The 17,095-nt window shown below is 39.1% G+C and overlaps 1 protein-coding gene across 1 annotated transcript in view; it reads left to right on the top strand.

Annotated features, from left to right (window-relative positions):
• PAPLA1 (Phosphatidic Acid Phospholipase A1) overlaps nt 1-17,095 on the top strand; it is a 334,165-nt gene that overhangs the window by 36,929 nt on the left and 280,141 nt on the right. Inside the window, exon 4 of the mRNA XM_090384561.1 lies at nt 10,121-10,302. Within this exon, the coding sequence (XP_090240687.1) occupies nt 10,121-10,302 (182 nt within the window). The remainder of the gene's footprint in view (nt 1-10,120; nt 10,303-17,095) is intronic.

Raw genomic sequence — 17,095 nt, 5'->3', positions numbered from 1 at the left:
TGTGTCTAAGTGTATTGAGCTTCTTGAAAGGGTCCAAAGATGAGTAACTCGCCTGATGAGTTGACAAAAGGGAATCTATACGAGGAAAGACTGAATATGTGGGTTGCATGGCTTGGAAACTAGGCACCTTAGAGGAGACTTGATTGAGATGTTTAAGGCTCTGAGAGTCAAAAGTAAAATGAATGAAGATGAAATTTTCATGGTTATAAATGATTCTAGAACTATGGGCCATAAAGGAAGTTTTATTTTAGCCAGTGAGTTATAAATTACTGGAATAATATGGTTGGTTGAAGCTGACTGTTTGGGGAAATTCAAAGGTATGGAGGAGGGAAATGCATAGGTTGTGTATTTCCTTTTCATTTATTATTTATTAATTATTTATTGTATTTAAATTTATTTTACTTTTTTTTTTTTTTTGGCTGGTGCAGCATAAGCCTTAGGCTTCCTTGCACCATATGGCCATTACTAATAATAATACGGACTCTGGGAGCTTTTCTTGCCGGTATGCTCAATTTTTTTCTAATAAGCTGTCTTCTGTAATAATGAAATCACTAATTTCATATGGCTCAGCCTGACTTGCACACCCTCTTCTTGGTGTGAAGGGTCTTTCTTCAGTAAATACTGATGCAAAATACATATTCAGATCATTCTCAACGTCAGCTGAGAAAACAGTGGGAAATTCTCTAAAAATTTCCCACAACCAGTGCACAAGGGGTCCGATCTGATTAGCTTTCTTCTTTGTTGTATTCACATGTGAAAAATTCCTTTGATCTATTAGCCAGTGCTTGTCTCATACAGAGCATTGTCCTCCTCCACCTTATTTGTGGCACTATTACAGATCACCTTTATCTGTTTGTAGCCTTAATTCCTTTTCACTGTTCTGTAACTATCGCACGCTGTCTTTTCCTTCTTGATTTGACAGGCTTGCTCTGCAGTCATTCATTTCAGCATCCTCCTGCAATATTTTCTTAATGATATGTATGTGTTCATGGCTTCTGTAATTTTTGCTTTAAATGTATTCCATAATTCAAATGTATATGCCCTCCCTTGGCAAATCAGCCAGATCACCCTGCTCACAGATGCCATATAGTTAGTACCTTCAACTGTCAAAGTCCCCTCTTCTGAAGTTAAAATCCATGCCTTTAACTACTGCAACGTCTTTCTTCATCTTCCAGTTGTCCATTGCATGATCACTTCCTGACAATGGTTCTTGTACTCTAAGCCCTGTGATGTCATCTGAATCATTAGTAATGATGAGATCAAGAATATTTTCCCCCATAGTACTTTCTCCAACATGCTGGTACAAGTATTAATCATCTAATTTATTTTAAAAAAAATTTTCCCCATGGTGAGTTTCTCTTCCACTTAATCCAATCAATCAGGGACAGATTAAAGTCACCTAAAATAAGACATTCTTGCCCATTCTATCTGCATGTAGAGACTCTCATCATACTCTTCACAGTCTTCCAGTCTGTTGATTATTTCCACTTTTGTTATACCTCTGCATCCAACTAACCAGCACCACATAGATTCTATGCTGGCAGACATGACTTCAGACTCAGCAAACACCCTTTTTGCACTCAGGCTGCTTTTGGTAAGAAGCATGACCCTTCTGTCTTTCCTAAATACATTATATATCCTTTAGTTGAACTTGTTATCCCCAATTTTCATGTGACACCATGTTTCTGTTAACTTTATTATATCAGCATTGGTTCACCTAACCAGGAGTTCAAATTCAGCCATTTTATTGACAACATTCGTGTCATTACTGTAGACACAGTTAAGATTAAGTAATCATCTAGAGTTTACTATCCAGACACACCCCCTTGAAGTTTTTTAGGTTTGTATACCAAGTTTCATATTCCCCCTCATTTGAATTGCTGCTACCCTCAGAACATCTCTTCAGCATCGACTTCTGTGGCAACAAACAAGAATCCTTGAGAATTTAATAATGTATATTATTAAACTGTAATAATAATAAATGTCCCCAATTTTTTAAAATGGCTAGTAGATTTTGCCCAACCCTCTATTTTTAACACTGAAATGACTTTAACGTAACCTCTTATTTTAAAGATAAGGTCTTATGATGCACGGATAGTAGAGATGTAAAAAAAAAAACACTGATTTAGAAATGAGAAAATTTTGTGTAATATAATTAAGATGAAGAATTTTTTGCACTTTTATTAGCTAAAATTCTACTATTTTAAAATTTAATCATTATTTTTTTATGATAGCCCCAAATGTGAAAGGTTTAGTGCATTATGTGGAATGAAGAAGACCTTTTTTTTTGATTTTGACTTGAATTTCTCTACGTTGTAACTTTTGTGTAATACATATTAGTTATATTATTGAGTGACATCTGGATGCTTATACAGTATCAACAACAAAAAAAAAAAAAAAAAAAAAAAACTACACAACACAATTCCCTCTAATAATTTGTCTAATTCCTCATTAAATTTATGTAAACTACCCACTTCCACAATGCCAGGTGGAAGTTTGTTCCAGTTCACACAAATTTACAGATATCTATTCTGCAACCATCCTTCCTCAGTTTAAATTTGTCCCCTTGTTTGTGGTGTCTGAGCAAGAGTAAGGATACCAACAGCATTTAGCTGTGTCAATCAACTCTGAGCATTGAACACTTTGGTCAGATTTCCTTGGAGGTGCCTAGTTTCTGGATGCTACAATTTGCAGGACTGAAGTCTTTCTTAGTAAGCATACCCCTTTGTTCCACCCACTAATCTTTTTGTTGTTATTTGCACCCATTCCAGCAGTTCCACATTGGTATAAAATGAGGCTTCCAGACCTGTATGCAATACTCGTGGTTTGGCTTTGCCATTGCCTTATACTGTAGAATAATTACTTCCTTAACCCCGCTGTGAAATTCTTATATATCATTGACAAAACTCCTGCTGCTAAAATAGTAGCCTGTCTGCACTGGTCGGAGAACTTTGACTGACTCCATAATTACCCCCCCCCCCCCAGTTAGTGCTTTACCTTTACAGTTCTTATTCTGGGATTACTGATTTGCATATGTGCATTTTTCAAGCCACTTATACAAAAATTACCACTTCTCCATACATCTGATTAATTTTTATAGATCTTGTTATAGTAGCATACCCCGATTACTGTCATTAATCATTGGGCAAATATTTGTATCATATGCAAATTTAATCATTAAGCCTGATATGCTTTCATCGTTATCATTAATAAATATTGAAAATAACGATGGGCCCAGCACTAAACTCCAGCGACTCAACTAATAGCATTATAGTTATACTTCTTGGACTAATAGCATTGGTCCAAGAAGAGCAGTAATAACCATTATCTATTGTCTCCTACTCAGCCATCCCTTTATCCATAACAGTATCTTGCCCCTCATACTACATTGCTCCAATTTGTATAGCAGTCTTTCATGTGGAACAGTATCAAAAACTTTTCTAAAATCTAAGTATATGATGTCAAATTATTTGTTGTGTCCAGTTCCTTTGTAACTGCATCATAATAGCTAATCTGATTGATTAGCTATTATTAACCAGTGACATGATCTTCATTTAAAAATCGAAAACTTCATACAGTCCTAAACAATTGCTCAGTTCAATCCACCTTTGCATTCCAAATAAATGATTTGGTTTACAACATATTTTGCAAAGATTGTGATTTATCTTACCAAGGCTCAGCGTGTCGTGTACTCGATTTGAGGGTTAAGCAACACTTGGAATTTGTCCGTGCTTCCCATTCTTCTGCTGCTTTGGACTTAGCTTTTCATGCTGTTAATGACGGTCACATCTTTATATTCAATGGAGCTAAAGTACTTAACATTATACGAAGTCCGGGGGGGGTTTCTGTTTCTTATCTTGTTGACTGCGAGATTAGTATTAGTAATGGCTGCATGGTACAAGAAAGCCTATGGCTTATGCTGCACCAGCAAAAAAAAAAAAAAAAAAAACCCTAATAATTAATAAAAGAAAAGGAAATTAAACCTATCATCCTATGCATTTCCCTCACCTGTAGGTACTATCCAGATGACCTTTGAATTTCCCCAAACTGTCAGCCTCTACTACCCATGTAGGCAGCTTATATAAAACTTCCTGCAGTCCAATCTAAACATCTTCCCCCCGTAACTTGAATTTATGTCCCCTAGTTCTAGCATCATTTATAATCTTAAATTTTGCCCTCATTCATTTTACTGATGCCTCTCAGAGCCTTAAACACCTCAATCAAATCTCCTCTAAGGTGTCTAGTTTCCAAACTCTGCAACCCACATATTCGAAGTCTTTCTTCATAAGGACACCCTTTTGCCGATCTCACCAGGAGAGTTACCTGTCTTTGCACCCTTTCAAGAAGCTCTGTCTTTCTTTAGGTATGGTCTCCATACTTGAACACAGTATTCCAAGTGTGGTCTAACAAAAGCCTTATATAATGGGATTATCACATCCCTATCTCTACTTGCAAAAGTTCGATAGATCATCGATAGGACACCATGGGCCTTCCTTGCAACCTGTTTACAATGCTCAGAGAATTTCATGTCTGACCGTATTGTAACATCCAAGACCCTTTCCTCCAGTACTGGGTTTAGTTGAACTCAAAGTGAATAAGTTATTTTGGGATTACTGTTTCCCAGGTGTTAGTACCTTACACTTTGTTGGATTAAAGCATAGCTGTCATTTTTCTGACCATTCCTGAAGTCTGTCTGTCTCTCTGAAGAAGCTCAGCTTGACAGTGATCATTAACTACTCTACCAATTTTAACATCATCTGCAAATTTAGACATCACGCCCTTCATCAATGTCGTTTATGAAAATGAAAAAAACAGCAGTGGTCCTAATACTGATCCTTGGGGAACCCCACTTCTTACATCAACCCAATCTGAGAAATAGTCATTTATCACAACCCTCTGCCTCCTGCCCTGCAATCATCCTGATATCCATCTAAGGATTTTTCCAGTGATTCCAACCTGTTCCAGCTTATAAAGCAACCGCTCGTGTGGGACTGAGTCAAAAGCTTTGCTGAAATCTAAATAAACAATGTCGAAATTATTCCCTAAATCCAGTTCATGACCCTTTCAAAATAGCGAACCAGATTTGTTAAACATGATTTTCCCTTTACAAAACCATGCTGAGTATCCTTGAGAATTTCAATTCTATCCAAATGATCCTGAATTCCACCCTTGATCATTGCCTCCATGATTTTCCCTACCACTGAAGTCAGACTGACAGGTCAATAATTTCCCACTTCACTCTTAGAACCACCCTTATGTATGGGAGATACATTGGCACTTTTCCAATCCAACGGAATCTCCTGAGTCTAGGGGAGAAACCATTGAGGCTAATGATGCTCGCATAATTAGCCTCAATGGTTCAATGCACTCACTTGTCACCTCCCTTAAGATGATAGGGTATATTCATCAACTCCAGGAGCCTTACTGGCCTGTAGGCTCGAAAGTTTTTTTTTTTTCATTAAATAATCTTGCAAAATTTCAATATCATTAATTACATATTTTTCATCTTTGCTCCCACAAATTCCCTCCACAACTGACCTCCAAAGATGGTCAGTTATGGTGAGAGGGTCCTCTGTCCCCGTAGAGTGGTAGTTTTCATTGTCCAGGCAAATCTACTGTTGGTCAGGACAATTTTGTTCATCTAGTTGTTTGAATAAGGTGTTGAGGATGTTACTGAGTCGCTCCAGGTGGTGGTCATTAGCCCTTGTGGGGTTCTCATTGACTGTTACCTCTCCTCTGGGGAGCTTGTTTGTTGTCACTATAAATAACTCCTCAGGGGTCAGTGTTTCCTATTGTTGAAACCAGGTGCTCCCAGGACTGCTTTTTGCATTGCCTGATCATTGCTGTGTAGTCATTCCTGGTCTCACGCTGTTGTTGCCACAGGTATTCAACTTCTGCAGGTGGCCAGGTCCTCCTTGCCCTCTGGAAGGCACATCGTTTCTTATTTACCTCTTGCCTCAGTGCCTGAAGTTCTGTGGACCACCAGGGGAACAGCCTCCTGGAAGGGGATTTCTTTTCCTGATGGCTTCATTAGCTACACTCATGATTGCATCTGTTACTGCCCATTGATGCCAGTCAGGGTCTTGGGGGTTCTTAGCCAGTAATTGTTTCTCTTTTTCGGTTAGCATCTCCTTAAATAGGTTCTTTGTCTTATCCGTGTCGTAGCATTGGAGTCTCTGTCCTGTGAACGGGGTGCAGGTTATTCTGTTCATGTTGAAGGTAATGACATGATGGTCAGAAGTGGTCCACTCCTCTCGCACGGTCCAATCGGTGATGTAGCTTGCAAAGGGTCTGGTTGATAAAGTTACATCTATGGTGGCTTCCCAGAGGGTGCTGGAAAAGGTTGGCAGATCGTTAGGACAATTATGGACGACCAAGTTGCTGTTTATTATTAAGTCTTCTAGATGCTGGCCATTTCTTACCCCCCTGTGTTCTAGGATTTTGCTGTGAGAGAGCGGCAATTTACGTCCGCACAGATTAGGATTTTTGCTCCTTCTAGCTAAGTTAGAAGGTGTTGAAGGTACTGTATAGCTGACAGTATAGGGAAACCACGTAGAAATCCCCAAGCATTGTATTTATGTGGGCGCACACCGCCCAGGCCGAGCAGAGATGGGAAATCCTTGTGACCATGAGGTTGGGGTTTCGCACAACTATGGCCGTCCAGGGCATCTCTCCTTCCACCTGGACCACCTTGTAGGATAAAGGATAGCCTTTTATTCCATTGGCAGTGGCATAGGACTCCTGGATCAGGAGAATAACTATTTTCTTCTTCAATCTTCTGTCTGATTTGGCCAGCTATTGCCTTAGCTCGCTGTGCATTAATTTGGAAAAATTTAAGCCTGATATTATTATAGTGTCTAGGCATTGTCCCCATATTCACTTCTTTGTTGCTGTGTGCTCTTTGCCTTAACATATACAGGGCATTTGTTGTCACAGATTGAGTGGGTGTGTGGTAATTTTAGGCTTTGGCAGTTTGCACAGATTGGGTCACTGGTTTTATTAGTGGATGTATCATAGCTATGACCCTTTGTCGCACAGTGGCCACAGGTCTGCTCTGCCTGTGTACATATGTGTGTTGTGTGGCCGAAACGGCAACACTTGAAACACTTGGTGACAGCCATGTGTTCCCTAAAATGGTGTGAGCCCCAATTTATATAAACTCTTGTGTGCCTGCCAGGCTTGCCACGCAAGCTCCACAACCCAGTTTGCAGAATTCCCAGTCCTGGATTTGGTCTGGTATTTTGGTGTGATGAGTTCCTTCGGCTTTCCATCCAGGAAGTACTGCTGGAGGTTTCGGTGGTAGATTTCTTCTCAGAGGGTGGTGTGATTGATGTCATTTTCAATGTCGAAGATTTTTATTGAATTCCCTTTTTTGCTCGGTGGTTCAGCAAGGAGTCCCATGGTTGGGATCTTCGTGTTGGTTAGGATCTTGTGAGCATCTTCCTTTGACTCGGTTTCAGTTATGAGACCCACAATTCCAATATTGTGGGTCTTATGGATTGATTTTATCCTCTTATTTCGAGGTCTTCTGAGAGGGTTGCTATGACCGCTTTCTTTATTTTTTCACTCGTGTTGGGTGCTTCAGGCATAGCTGGCTTGAGCAACACTAGGTGCGGTTTTGGTAGGAGTGTTTTCCTCTTTTCGGGTTGTACCATAGTTGGTGCTTTTGGATCGGTTTTCCTCAGCGCTTCAGAGTATGTTGGGGCGCGCTGTTGCATTTGAGTGTCCCTGCTCTCTAGATGTGCCTCCAGTTTGGCTGCATTCCTTTCCGACTCGACATGGGCATTGTGAAGGACCATCTCCAGTTTGGTCCATATGCCAACAATTTCTGCTCGTAGGACAGCAGTTTTTTTTTTTTTTTTTTTAGGAGCATTAGCAACTAAGGCCATATTGCTCCGGGAATATGCGGTGGTCATTCCCTGACCTTTCCGCATCCTCCGTATTTGGTGGTAACAGGGCTCAAACCCCGGTCTAATCAAGAAGCATGTGCTACGCACTGCTGCTCCTTCCCACCTGGTAGGACAGCAGTAATTCTGTTTGTGGCTTCTTTTAGTTTGTTTTCTAATTCAACCCAGAGGGCCAGGACCTAGTCCAGGAATGTGCTTTCAGTGAGGGTGGGGTCTATGTTTTGTGATTCCGTTGTTTGGTAACATCTTTCATATTCTCCGGTTGGATGCCTGCTTTTCCCTGGGGCTCCGTTTCACTCTGTGATCTCGTCTTCCACTCAGAATTCGGGACAGCGAAGCTCTTAGTCTTCTTTTTGGTTGCTGGTGTGACCATCTCTGTTTTGTTCTATAGTTTGTGGATCGTCATTGTGGTTTTGGGTGGTCTGTTGCCCATTATTTAATGGTCTTTCTTTTGAATTTGAAGTGGGGTCAGCTGAGTTTTCACATAAGTTGTCCATTGTTCTTATTAGTTTTATGTGATGTTGGATAATCGAGAGGGTTCAGATTACCGAGATTTAAACTGCACAGTCTGATTGTGACTATTTATTTATTTAGTTTTTTTTTTGCTTGCATTAGAAATCAACCACAAGTCTGTAGCACAATTTGCCCCTTGGCAGTGCTTCAGCAAAGTTTTGGTCTTCTTCCCCTAGTCACATGGGTGGGGGGAGAGAGCCAAGTGCTAAAATGACCTCTAAGGGATGGGGCTAATTTATTTTTAGGTTTTGTGGGGTGCTGAACACTATGGTAATTATTTTCCATTTTCTTCCATTGAACGTTTGTAGAGAGGGGGAATCACTGAACTCATGAAAAACACCTTTATAGTCACTAATGATAATGATTTGCCCCTTCCTTTATACAAGAGGCCTACCTCTATCTGGTGATGTTCTATTGATCTAATTTCGCGGAGAATGAAGGGCCTGAAAATCTCTAGATTTTTCAAAGATCGCTGATCTGACGCGAGTTTTGACCATGTGGTGTTCTGTTTACAGTCATATTGATAAAATTAGTAAAGTTAAGAAGCAGGTTAATACAAATAAACACATTTAAGTTCATTATTGGCACATCTGTCTGTGTGTATTCCATGGGCATTAATATTATATATTGACAGTTTACAGTTCCAAGCATGTGGCAGTGACGGCAAAACAAAAGTGGATGCCTTCTTTGTTGTGTAGGGGTTCCTGCAACGTGCTTAGGTAAAAATATGGATAATTAAGTATATATTGGGCAAAGTAACATTAAATAGCAAGCAACTATTATTATTTCTTATATTGGTATACTGTAATAGAGCATTAGTAATGGATTAGTGCCCTTTGAATGAGAAATTTCTTGGGACGCTACAGTCCAAGATTTTATGCTGTAGGTGCCCATGCTACATACATGCACATGCTACCGTATGTAAGAATAAAAAAAAAATTGCTCATAATTTCAATAATTCTACACAATATTTCACACAAAGTCACCTGGTGATCCAGTATCACTAGTTCTTTGGTTCCATATCGTTGGCAAACAGTAAAAACTGCGATAAACACACTAAAACCCCAGGGACTCACATATGGTGAGTATGGGCTTGGCATACCCAGGGTCCTGAGCTGGATATCATCATTCTTCTGTTTCTTGGTGATTCCCTTCTACTTCTCTCTCTCTGTCAGGGTAATTCAGAATTTTTTTTTTTTGGCTGGTGCAGCATAAGCCTCATATAGCTAATAATAATAACACTATTTAACAGAGCACTGCAAAAAAAACATGGCCACACACTCGAAATCCCAATATGGCTGCCTTTGGAACAGGTAGTGAGATGCATAGATGCACAATTGTCATTTATTTTGACACTGTTGAATGCCTTGCAGGCAGCATGCCTTCAGATCCCTGTGGACATCTAATGGAGTCGATGTCTAGGTGAATAGTGGCTGCTATTCATACAAAGTGGCCCAACATGGTGTTAGTTAGGTGGTTTTAATTCAGTAAACACATGCATATACATAATTTTAACCTTTTTTGTTTGTGTATGGGAGATGGGAAGGTTGATATAGATTTATCTTATGGAGACAGTGTAAAAAATTAATTTTTAAATGTAGCTGCTTTCTGAGAAAAATTTGAAAGCTTCTGTGATATCCTCTTTCTGCTATATTTCAGCTATTTGTTGAGTTTAGTAATATGTAAATATTTTCTCACAGATACAGAAATATCTGTGGTGGCTACAGATGGAGGGCGTTATGATGTGTATATGTCACAAAAAATTAAGAAAGCTGTATATTGGCAAGAGGAGCCACTTCTAATTCGAAGAGCCACATGGTTTTATAGACCAGGACGAAACAGTTTTATTCCTTATGAAGAAGAATTTGCCAAAAAATTAGAGGTACTTTATTTCAGATTTTTATCTTTATTTTTAATGTATTGTTATGTTCTGTAGAAAAATATTCTTGCTGGTTTTTTCCTGTAGATCTATTATGATTCATGATATACAAATATCTAATTAGGATCACTGATGCATTATTGTTTTTTAATTGATGAAATCATTTTACTATATGAAATTGTTAGCAGTAGCATGGAAGCAGATTTATATGCCATCATAAAAAAAAAAATTATCTACTTTATTTGCCTATCTCTTATAATATGTACACTCCTTCATTCTGCATATCTATTCTGCAACCATCCTTTTCCAGTTTACATTTATGATCCCATATGTGTTGCCATCAGTTCAGTTTTTGACCCATTTAAAGCCTTAAACACCTCAATAAGGTCTCCTTGTTGATACCTAGATCCTTCCATTTCCAGAGCTCAAGTACTTCTTGGTAAGAATACCCTTCAGTGCTCCCGAGTACATCTTTTTGCTCTTCTGCACCCATTCTAACAGATTTATATCCTTCCTAATCAGGTTTCCAAACCTGTATGTAGTACTGGAGTAAGTCAATGGTTAGGCCCTGTATGTGGTCTAACCATTACCTTATATAAAAAGGGATAAACAGCAGCAGCCTTTATCAATCCACTGCAGAATGGAAGCCTCCTTGACAATTCATGTTGAGGGAAATGGACCATAATCTGTCATGCTGGTCCAGTGCAGATTAGCAGATCGATCATATTTAGCAGTCAGAGGCTTGAACCCGGTCTACTCAAAGAGCGCATGTTACTGCATTCCTGTGCCTGACCACTTGGCTACGGAGGCACCTTATATTATAATATAAGGTGCCTCCTATCACAATAATAATAGTGATAGCAGGCAGCTCCTATCACAAAATAATTGCATTCCTATCACAGTGGTCCTGAATTACTTCTCAGTAACCACTGACTACATTAATTTCCCTGGCACAGAAGTCATGCTTACAGGTCTGTAATTACTCACTTTGTCCTTTAAATAAGAGAGACATTTGTACATCCCCAATCTGTAGGAACATTAGACATTCCTTGAATCCAAGGATGCTCTCATAATTATGCCTAAAGGTTTGCTTGCTTCTTTTGCTGTTGCATTTCATATAATCGGATAGTCCCCCCCCCGTGCCTTATTTACTTTTAGCTGCAATAATTTTCTATTCCAACTTCTTTTCAACAAAATCTTACTTTAGAACATGAGAATATTTTCTTTTTTACTCTTCATTACTCCCTTTTTCAAATGCACTTGATAGTAGTAGTTGTTATTAAAAATTGATTTCTGTGGTCAAGAAATTAAATAAAAATAACTATCTGATTAGAACTCGCACAAACTTACTAATTCATCAATGATTATTACAACACAACATCAGTTGTCATTTTCTTCTGAAATATAGTTAAAAATATGTCATAGAACAAGAGGGTGACAACCATCTGCATTTAACAATCAAGTAAAACACTCATTTTTCCTAAAATTGAGTGTGCCCTTAAATCTGTATCAGTTTCAAAAATTTTACAGGGTGTCTCAAAAATATTGGTACAAACGTTTAGGGGAGGTAGGTAACATCTAAAGGAATGTGAATCGCATAGGAACCCATAACCGGAAACGTCACCGTAAGTCAGTACATGGCGCTGTTCATCAGTTCGCGAGAGGGAAAATTTCTGGTTTACTCATTCAAGCAGTAGTCGCCGCCGCACAAAGAGCATGCATCGATATACGAACTGTGAGCTAGCAGACATGCACCTATTGTATGGATTAGCAGAGGGCCCATGCGGTGTGCGCCCCCATGCGGCACAACCGCTTAGCAATAAATGTGTGGGCAGGTACGGTTGGTGACTGCTTAGTCGGCCCATACCTGTTACCATCCCGCATGAACTCCGCTAAATATCGGATCTTTCTTGAACAAGTTCTACCAGGGTTACTTGACGATGTTCCAGCAAATATGAGATGCAACATTTGGTGTCAACATGATGGGGCGCCTGCCCATTATGGAAGGTGTGTTCGTGACCATTTGAACAGGTGTTTTGGGCGTAGATGGATTGGCCGTGGTGGACCCGATGCCTGGCTCCCACGCTCACCTGATATATAGAGCCTTGATTTCTTTCTGTGGGGGCCCTAAAATTTATCGTGTATGAATCGCCTGTGGAGACTCGTCTGCGCTGCTGCTGTCAAAGAAACTCAGGTGTGTTTGATCGTGTCCGCCAGTCCATGCTGCATCGCATCTCATGGTGGAACCTTCGAGCATCTGTTGTAACATCATGAAATGCATCCATCTCATACTTCATTGTTAATATTATGTCAAATAAATGTTTGCCACTAATTACTGTCTTGTGTCATTTCTGCTTGTGCCTCTGCTACTACTTTCCTATGACCTTTCCAGTTATGGGTTCCTATGCGATTCACATTCCTTTAGATGTTACCTACCTCCCCTAAACGTTTGTACCAATATTTTTGAGACACCCTGTATGGAAAGGATTTTATTAGTATAGCTGTTCCTATTAATTGAATTGAGTTTCTAATTGACACATGCTTCAAATGCTGTTTCTATTTGATGTCAGCATACTGTTTCCTTTTCTTTAGTGAATAAAAATTAAAACAATTAGCCATTATGAGTTAAACATGCTTTAGTTTTCGTTAATTGAGAGTTACAATTTATATACATAGATTCACCTAAACTTAAACATAACCCTTTTGATAATATCAACAGGTCAAAAAATATATATTACTAAAAGAAATGGTTGCCACTGACTTACAACTAAAATATTTGTCAGCAATTAAAAGTATAAGCAGCATTAAGCATTTTATAAACAATATATTTTTTCAAGAACATCAGATTATTTTCTTTCCTGTACTTTGCACAGGTAATAGTATTCACCAAATAGCACAAGGAAGCCATAGGCTTTTGCTGAGCTGGCAAAAAAAAAAAAAATGTATATTCATCCAATCTAATACAGGTAACTATCCAGTTGACCTTTGAATTTATTCAAACTATCAGCCTCAACTACCTGCAAGAGCTGCCTGTCTTTGAACCCTTTCAGAAAGATCAATGTCTTTTTTCAGATGGTCTCCATACTTGAACACAGTATTCCAAATGTAGTTTTATAATTGCCTTATACAGTGGGTTTATAACCTTCCCATCTTTACAGGATAATGTTTGATAAATCATCGATAGAACTCCACTGGCTTTCCTGGCTGCCTGTTTCCACTGTTCCGAAAACTTCATATTTGCCTGTATCATAACTCTCATATCCCTTTCCTCCTCCACTGTTTTTAATTATAAGATGCCCTCATAATTAATTTCAGTAGTTCAGTATACACTCTCTGGTGGTCTCCATCAAAAATAATGGGTATGTGCTGTGAACTCTGGGAGCCTTACTTGCCTTTATGCCCAAAAGTTTTTCTAATAAACCGTTATCTGTAATTATGAAACCACTAACTTCATATGGCTCAGTCTCACTCTCACAGCCTCTTCTTAGCATGAAGGGTCTTCTGTCAGTAAAGAATTTTTCCCTGTGGTGAGTTTCTCTTCCACTTGTTCCAATCAATCACTGGCAGATTAGTCATCTATAATAAGACATTCTAATAAGTCACCTATAATAAGAAATTAAGAATATACAAAAGTCTCATTAGACCGGTTATAATGTATGGTTGTGAAGCTTGGACATTAATGAGTAAAGATGAGCAGTTGAGTGTGTTCGAGCATAGAATTTTGTGAAAAGTCTTTGGGCCCGTACAAGACTTTGATGGATCCTGGAGGATCAGAATAAACCATAAACTTGACAATCTTATTCAGGATGCAGACATCTTTAGATTTGTGAAGAGCCAGAGACTGCCTGGTTGGGACATGTTATGAGAATGGATGACAGCAGATGAAATGGAAACCTACCGGTAGGAGTGCAAGAAGAAGACCACAGAAAAGATGGATGGATGACATAGAAGAGGACTTAAAGATCATGAGAATAAGAAGTTGGAGAAGTTTGACTTCTAGGATGACTTACTAGTGGAACGTTGTTGAGAAGGCTAAGACCCACCCTGGGTTAATAACGCCAGAAGAAGATAAGACATTCTTTCTTACTTGGCCATTCCATCTGCATGTAGAGACTCTCATCGTACTCTTCTCAATCTTCTGGTCTGTACATTATTCCAACTCTCATTATATCTCTGTTTCCATCTAACTTGCACCACATAGATTCTATGCTGGCAGACATAACTTTAGACTCGGCAAAAGCTCTTTTTGTGCCCAGGATGCTTTTGGTAAGAAGCATGACCCCTTCACCTCTTATCTTTCCTAAATACATTATACATCCCTTAGTGGAACTAGTTATCCCCAATTTTTGGGTGACACCATGTTTCTGTTAGCTTTATTATATCAGCATTGGTTGTCCTAACTAGGAGGTCAAATTCTGCTATTTTATTTACAACATTCCTGTAGACACAGTTAAAATTAAGTAATCTTCTATAGCTTACTACCTAGTCACATCCCTTGAATTTTTTTAGGTTTGTTACCAAGCTTTATTTTCCCCCTTGTTTGAAACACTGCTACCCTCACATCATATCAACATCAACTGTTGTGACAACAGACAAGAATCCTTGAGGTGAATGCAACCATTGCTTTGACCTGTATCATCGGATAAATGCAGATCTAAATTATCCTTCTCCCCCCCACAACTGAGTAAGGTGACATGCATGTTTTAACATGCATTAAAAGTTTATCTTCATATATTATGTGCTCACAATTTCAAATACTGTGACTTTGAAATCAGTGGTCTTAAAAAAACTTCATAGTAGTTATATTGGTGACCAAAGAAATTTAACCATTTTGCCTTCCTTTTTTTTTTCACGACATGCTGTAGTGCTGTTTAATATTAAAAGAAAAGATAGTCTTGCCTCTTTCTTCACTTTTCGAGCTTTTAAACTGCAAACAATTATCCTATTTTCTAATAAAACTTAAATATAGGTATATTCATCAAAAAGTAGAATAATTCCAAAAGTAGAATAATTCCCACTTCTTTGAAAAAAATGCTACTCCAACTGGATCTAGATAAGTTGGAAAAATGGGCTGAGAAGTGGCAACTGACATTTAACATTGACAAATGCAAAGTACTGCATATGGGTAGCAATAACTGAAGAGAAACATACCAGCTGTGTGGTACTACACTCAGGGAAGTAGAAAGTGAAAAGGACCTGGGAGTAATTGTGCAGTCAAATATGAAGTTTGCTGAGCAGTGCAGACGGGCTGCCAGGTCAGGTCATGGAGTCTTATCAATGAAACATAGGAATTTTGCTGACAGGGAAGTGATTATCCCGTTATACAAGGCGATGGTCAGGCCACACCTAGAGTACTGTGTACAGGTCTGGAGGCCTCATTTTAGGAAGGATGTAGAGTTGCTATAACAAGTACAAAAAAGGGCAATAAGATTGGTGAAGGGAACAAAAGGGTGCTCTTACCAAGAAAGGCTTAAGTTCCGCAAATTGCAGCGCCTGGAGAGTAGGCACCTGCTAGGTGATCTGATTGAGGTGTATAAGGCCTTGAATGGGTTGAGCAAGCTGAATGCTGATGGGATTCTTCCTCTTACTCAGACTAAGAACCTGAGGGGGAATTTGCCTTTAGCCAGCAGGTAGTTGATTGGTGGAACAGACTTCCATCTTTTATTGTGGAAGCTGATAGCCTAAATAAATTTAAGGCTGAGCTGGACAGGCATTTGGAACGAATGTAGGAGGCTTTTTTTTTTTTTTTTTTTGGCTGATGCTGCATAAGCTTGCTTTCCTGCATCGTATGCTAATAAAATATAGAAATAAAATAAAAAGAAAAATAGTTTAATAAATAAATAATTAAAAAAAACAAATGCATTACATAAGAAATACATCCAACTTACAACTGAATCAACTTACAACGTAGTTGTTAGAACACAAGTCTGTCATAAGTCAAGGAGCAACTGTATATATGTACGCTGTGCTGCCACTTTATTAGGTACACCTACCTAGTAGCATGTTAAGCCTCCTTTAGCCTTCAAAACAGCCTGAATTCGTCTAGGCATGGATTGAACAAGATGCTGAAAACGTTATGCAGGAATGGAGTACTATGCAGACATGAGTGTGTCATGCAGTTCCTTGAGATTCGACGGAGGTATAGGCCTGCAGCGAACAGCCCTTTCCAGCTCATCCCAAGGATGTTCAATAGAATTGAGATCCGAGGACTGAGTGGGCCGCTGCAACAAAGAAAAGAAAAGTCATTGTGATGTTCCTTGAACCATTCCATAGTGATTCGGGCTTTGTGCACTGGCGCATTATCTTGCTGGAAGTAACCATCTGACTGAGGATAAGCTGTCAACATGAACGGATGCACTTGGTCAGCAACGATGTTTAGTTACGATGTGGCATTCAGACGTAAATCTATGGGTATCAATTGACCCAATGTGTGCCAAGAGAACATTCCCACACTGTAACACTGCCCCCACCACCTTGCACAGTAGTTGTCAGACATGACAGGTCCATGGATTCATGTTGTTTTCGTCAAATTCTTAGCCTTCTATCAACATGATCCACCAGGAACTTCAACTCATCAGACCAAGCAACTCTTTTCCGATCCTCGATAGTCCAGTGCTGGTGTTGCTGTGCCCACAAGAGTCGTGCTTTCTTGTTCTTCATTGATAACAAAGGTACGTGATGTGGCTGTTGTAGCCAATTCACGATAAGGTGTGACTAGTGGTCCGTTGTGATAATTTGTTCTGTGCACCAAAGTTGCGCTCTGACATGATGTGCAACATTGTGACCCGTCTGTTTG

Source organism: Mastigoproctus giganteus, chromosome 11 (assembly GCF_048544385.1).
Source record: "Mastigoproctus giganteus isolate SK-2022 chromosome 11, ASM4854438v1, whole genome shotgun sequence".
Taxonomy (NCBI): Eukaryota; Metazoa; Arthropoda; class Arachnida; order Uropygi; family Thelyphonidae; genus Mastigoproctus; species Mastigoproctus giganteus.
Note: the sequence above shows the minus strand (reverse complement) of the source record. Positions and strands in the feature narration are given on the sequence as shown.